This window comes from Hemicordylus capensis, chromosome 3 (assembly GCF_027244095.1).
Source record: "Hemicordylus capensis ecotype Gifberg chromosome 3, rHemCap1.1.pri, whole genome shotgun sequence".
In the NCBI taxonomy this organism is placed as follows: Eukaryota; Metazoa; Chordata; class Lepidosauria; order Squamata; family Cordylidae; genus Hemicordylus; species Hemicordylus capensis.
Genome location: NC_069659.1, coordinates 258,563,363 through 258,569,362, shown reverse-complemented (window position 1 = coordinate 258,569,362; position 6,000 = coordinate 258,563,363). Strand labels below are relative to the sequence as shown.

Sequence of the window (6,000 nt, the reverse complement as noted above, 5' to 3'; positions counted from 1 at the left end):
CTCGGCGCAAGGACAATGGGCGATCTCCAGTGCCTAACGGCGTGGGCGCTCCTGGCAACCCCCTTGGTGGATTCTTGATAAGGCTTTCAAAGGTCTGATCGAGACCCTCGCAAGCCTCGAAAGGAGCGGGTGATAAGAACAGGGTGCCAGGAAGCAGTCTCTTCCCCTCAGCCCGCGCCCCCTTGAAACGCGGCAGTGGACGAAGCGGGTGGTGGTGTGTGTGTCGCGGGGGTGGCATTTGACGTCTCGCCTCAGCCGCCCAAAAACCTTGGCCGTCAGGTTGGTTCCCAAGCAGCGGAGGCAATTGCAAAGGAGCAGGCACAGACTCCGGTTACTGGTCCTCAGTCAGTCTTTATTACGGTCTTTGACCAATACCAGAGCATCTAAACCACATGTATATACGCTCTTTGCCTGGCCGGGGAGGATTGCGCCCACTGGAAGGGTGAGGTGAGGAGGGCAGGACCCACTACCAAGGACGTGTCGCGGACAGAGGTGCACCTAGGTAATTTTGGAGCCTGGACCCAAAGGCCTTTGGAGCCCCACCCGCGCACCCCTGCTCGGCCGGCGACCACACCACCTGAACAGACTAAAGAGGATTGGGGCGCCCCCAGGGGCTGTGGAGGCCCTGGACTTCGCGCGCAAGTCCAGGGGTAAGAGCGCCTTTGCAAAGCCACGAACCGGCCTCGTCAACTGAGGATAAATGGGACTTCCTCCCAATTAGTCTTGTTTAATGTGGCCACGTCGTCTAGCTTTGTTCGTAACGGTCCGTATCTCTACTCGCAAGTACGGTGCGGAGGTGCCCTAGGCGGGTGCGCCCTGCTGCTTTCCATCTGTTCGCCACTACAGGGACTCTCACGTTGAGCACCACTAACCTAACCTTACACTCGCTCGCATCGCAAGCAAGTCCCGCTGCATGGCGTAGGACTGACGCCCAACGAAACACGCAGAGGCTCAGGCTGCGTTACACATCTCTTGGTTTCAACAAATACATCCGTGCGACGTTTCAGCGTTTGCTTTGTCAAGGCAGAGCAGTCCCGCGGGATGGTGGGTGAGCAAGTGCTTTGGCAGGAGAGGTGAGGGGAGCCGGTCCCACCCAGGAGCAGGCGCGCGAACGCCGGCCTCGACTCGTACCGACCACACGGCGTACACAAGCCTCCGTCCTACTGCTGCTGCCTAGTTTCCTCTCAGGCAGGGACACTGGGTGGGAGGGCCTCCAAACCCCTGACTCCGCCTGCACCACATGACTCCGTTGACTGCAAACTTTTTCCTCCTCCTTGTCCCGTTGCGGGCTACTTAGGCTGGAAAATGGCGGCTTAGTAGACTCGCAGCCGCGCGCATCCCTGCCTTCCTACCCCGGCGCCTGGCAGGCTCAACCTGCCCTGCGCCATGACGCGTTGGGTACCCACCAAGCGTGAGGAGAAATACGGTGTGGGTGAGCGGCTTTCCCCCCTTTCCTTCTCGGCTCCTTCCCTGGGATCATCCCGCTTGTTGCGCTGTTACTTGGGTTGCTGTGAACTTCCTTCCAAGTTCAGGCTGCGAAGAAGCGGCTGTGGCTCAGCCTCGCGTTCTAACCCGGCCAAAGCGCCTTCTCCCTGCTGTTTCCCTCCCTGTCTGCCCGGCTTTCCCTGAGGAAACGAGCCCGCCTCATTCCCCGCGCTTCGCGCTCATTGTTCGTCAACACTCTGCCCGGAGCAGCACAGCCGGGGAGACCCGGCAGTTGCGGTCCTTGGGGAGACGTAGCAGGAGGAAAACAAAGCGGGCTCTTCCTCTCCAAGAAAGGCCTGCGGGTTGAAGGGCGGGGTGTGGAGCGGCTCACATTGGAAGGCGCGTTTCCTGGGGAAGGAGAGGCTTGCGCTTTCCTGTCCCTTGGCTGCCTCCTCGAGCCTGCCTCCCCACCCTTCCTGGATCTCTGCTCGCCTTGCAAACCTGCCTGGATCCCTGCGGCCGCAGCCAATTCCACCCCGTTTTGCTTTTCTCTAGCTGCGGGCCTGCATCCTCGTAAAGCCGCAGTCTTTATCCTGTGCAGGAATTGGGATCTCGCTGGCTCTCCGTGCCCTGCTTCAAGTGTTGGATCTCCTCTCTTCTGTACAACAAATGTAGATCTCTGCACCCTTTAGCTGCCGGCCCTGCCACCAGCAAAGGGGATTCTTTGGGCCCCTTCTAAGAATGAGAGAGAGAGAACTTTTGTGTCCGGCAGTCACCTTCAGCCCGGGCTCTCTGCCTTTCTTAGCTGAATCGCTTTTGTGCCTTACCAAAGCGCAGGGGAATCTCCCTGCAAGCCCACCTCTATCTCTGGTCGCCTACAGAGGTTCTCAATCTTCTTAAACAAATATACCTCTTCAGTTACAAACCTTCAGACCTCTTCTGTGTGTGCACGCAACTTCACACTGGCTACTCCAGTCACTGGCTTACATTCAGACGAAGTTATTCATGAGTATTCTCAGTGAAATTAATAGGACAAGTAAACTTGTCCCATTAATTTCAATAAGACTTTTTACAAGTAGCTTAGTGTGGATGTGAGCAAGTGACTGGAGTAGCCCATCTGCCTAACTATAACACTTAAACTAGTGTGTTTATGTATGAATGTACGCGTGTGCATATGCACATTCAAATGTTATGGTTATGAGGTAGGCTATTGCAGCAGCAGGAGGAGGCAAGAGAGCTCTGCCCCCTGTCAGGAACCCCTGCCCTTGAAAACCTCCATAGTTTGAGTGCTCAAAGGACTCTTCTACATAGATTAAATTGATTAGGATTAGGGCTGTCACTTTAATAAAGCAATCTTATTGGGTTACTTGTATGAGTTCTAATGATTACATCTGCATTTGAAAAAAGAAATTGTTCTGAATAAAAAAATTTCCTTTGTTTTTAGATCATACATATTGTAGCCAGCACCTCTTGGGAAAAGAGGCCTTCCCTCCTATGTGAGAAAGGGGAAGGAATGCCAATCAATCAATCAATCTGTATTAATGGCACAGACCAGCATAAGGGAAGAAATGCCTGTTGCAGGCTTGCCACCTGTGGATTTCTAAATGCGTAAATTAAAAACAATGATTTTTTTAAAAAGTGCCCCATTGGAGGTACAACTTTATCAGAAGGCTTTGAACTGATTAATGTGTCTAAAGATTATATCTTTAAATAGCAAAGGTGATCATTTTGGAAACCCACCCCCAGCTCTTGGAACAGAAAAGAATATTACACAAATATTCCTATTCATTTTGAAGCACAAATGAAGTTGTACTTTGAAACAAGTCCCCACCCCCTCTTCTTTTCTCATTTAAACTGCTTTGAGAACTTTTGATTTGAAAATCATTTAATAATAATAATAATAATAATAATAATAAAGTTACTCCACTTCTCCCTGGGGAGATGACATTTTGTGTTATCTTGCCAAGGAAAAGAAGTAAAATAAGCGAAGGAGAGAGCAGCTGTCTTGAGAGCAGGGTATGGCAGCTTGGGCTTCCCAGGTCTCTTGAACTTTGAGTAGGTGAAATCTCTTCTCCAGTCCTAGGAATAGGATTAATTTTCAGCACAGTGTAATGAAAATGAAGCATACACTTGCACTGTACTGTGTGGAAAAGAAGCACTCTCGCTTGCTTGTATTTTCTCCCAATTCCTGTAGGATTTTTGACAGAACCTATAGTTGCTGAGGGAAAACCTTACTGGGGTCCTTCTGGTGTTTGTCATGAATGTGTGGAGTGTAGACTGTGTGCCACGAAACTCCCAGATCAAATCTCATTTTAGTTAAGAACTGACTAGGTGTCCTTGAAGCAACCTGCAGCCTTACTCTCCCATCCGCAATATAGGGATATTAATACGTACTGGCCAAACTGGTCCCTGCATAATGGGCATGTGGAATGGATGCATAGCTCAGTGGTAGAGCATCTGCTTGGTATAAAGACGGTCCCAGATTCAATCCCTGGCATCTCTAGATAGAGCTGGGAAAGATTCCTGCCTGAAACTTTGTAGAAGCATGGACAATACTGAGCTACGTCGATCAATGATCTGACTTGGGAAAAGGCAGCTTCCTATATTCAGTGAACAACTCCTGATCTATTTTTTTCATGATAAACAGCTGAAAGAGTTTGAGTGGAGGAATAGCAGTGAGGAGAAGATGAGTTATTTAACCTTCCCCTAATGTTGATTGTCTATTCACAATTGCCCTCCCCACACTTTTCATGAAAAAAATGGTGATGAGGGGGTTGGAGAGAGAGTGTTTGTGCATCTCTGATGTAACATTTAGCTTTGCCCTTGTTGGAAGGATAACTCAGATAATGCCCGTTAGGTCCTTTGAGCACTCAAACCATGCTATAGAAATGTTGAGAATGATTATGCTAAAAGCAGCGCCTAATGCTCTGTGGGTGTCAAACCTTGACAAACTCTTAGTCCAGATGCTTTCTGTCTTCTTTCATTTTGCATATTGCACTGTAGTGGAGTAAACAGCTAGTGCTACAGCTCTTTGTGTGGGGAATTGCAGGAGACCAATGGGCCCTTTAAGTGTTATCCTTGCTGCGTGAGAACCACTTCTCATGAGCAGATCCTAAAGGGTCGGGATAACGTTTACAGGAGCCAACTACATGGTTAGGAGTCAATTGCATGGGTCTTCCCAACCATGGGTGTAACTTCTGTTGGGTTGAACCTGTGTGATTAGACTCTGACTAAGGTAGTTGTGGTGTTTAAATTCTAACCTACTCCTGTGGGATCTGCTTGTGGAAAGTGGCCTCTACACAGGGTAACATTTGAATATTGATGTTTAAAGCTTTGGTAACTTTTAAAGGACCCTCAACTTGTTGCTGGTTTGTGTGAATTGGATATTTCTTTCTGCTCATGGTCAGACAATCCCCCCGCCCTGTTCTTTTTGTTATTGTATTCTCCTGATCAGATGGTGGTGAATGCCATAGTTCTATATAAAAGCTTTGTGAACAGTAACGTTCTGTTGCTTAGGATGTAGGGGATTAGATACCCTGCTCTTTTGTGAAAGGAGAGTGATTCTGCAAACTGCCCTTGGGAAATCTTTCTGCTCTTGTCTCTGGTTTGGATGGGTCATAGCAGGTCCTGTGCCACCTGTATTATCTTCTCTGTTGCAGATCTTTTATGGATCTTAATTGCAGGGGTTTGTCTTGATGAGCTCTAATTGCGGGTATTTTCTAGTCCTGTATATTATGGGGTTTAGCCAATCTAAGTTGGGTCCTTTTTGAAGGTCAAAAGCATGTGAGTTATCCCTTTTGTATGATGCTTCCTAACCGTGTTACAGAGATACACTGAAGTTGCTTTCTACACCTATTATCAAGTGAAAAATTTTCTTATTCAAAAACCTCCAGACATGATAACTAATGTGTTTAGTTCCTTACATTTGCTTTGATGGTAAATGATTCATGAATCTCTAGGTATGAATTATAACATCATGAGAGTGGCTATGTCAGTTCTTCATGTGGAAAACTCACTGCATTTTGCATCTATGATCATCCTCACTATTATTATTTAGACTATATACCACTTTTCAACAAAAGCTTCTCAAAGTAATTTACATAGCAAAAGGAATGAAAAATTGAGCATTCTAGAAGAACATGGTAAAAAAAAAACACCCCAAACCCCATGGAGTGGAGAGTTCATAAAACCACGTTTGCAGGGGGAAATGGAACATTTTAAAAATATGGGATTGGGTTGTTGTGGCCTAGTTAGAGCCAAACTACACATATGGTACATATGTGCTTGTATTAGTATATATGATGATTGTCTTTTATCCAGGACTGACTACTTTGAGATCATTGGATGTTTTCTGTTTTAACAGTTTACCTGAGGTGGTGTCTACTTCCTAATTAAAGTTTAGTTAGAAGTTTGGGGAAATTACCATTGCCATCTCCCGCGCAGTATGAGATGATGCCTCCGCATCTTCCTGTATTGCTGCTGCCCGGTATAGGTGTTTTCCATAGTCTGGGAAACATACCAGTGGAGATTCAAACTGGCAACCTCTGGCTTGCTAGTCAAGTCCTTTCCCCGCTC

General features: G+C 47.5%; 1 protein-coding gene across 5 annotated transcripts in view; it reads left to right on the top strand.

Moving 5' to 3' along the window:
- Window positions 1-1,271: 1,271 nt before the first annotated feature.
- DOCK1 (dedicator of cytokinesis 1) overlaps window positions 1,272-6,000 on the top strand; it is a 645,511-nt gene continuing 640,782 nt past the window's right edge. For 2 of the 5 annotated variants that reach the window (XM_053305330.1, XM_053305331.1), the window contains exon 1: window positions 1,272-1,432. In XM_053305330.1, coding sequence (XP_053161305.1) covers window positions 1,387-1,432 — 46 coding nt within the window. In that variant the 5' untranslated portion in view covers window positions 1,272-1,386. The remainder of the gene's footprint in view (window positions 1,433-6,000) is intronic. The other 3 variants (XM_053305329.1, XM_053305326.1, XM_053305327.1) reach the window with 2 other exon arrangements.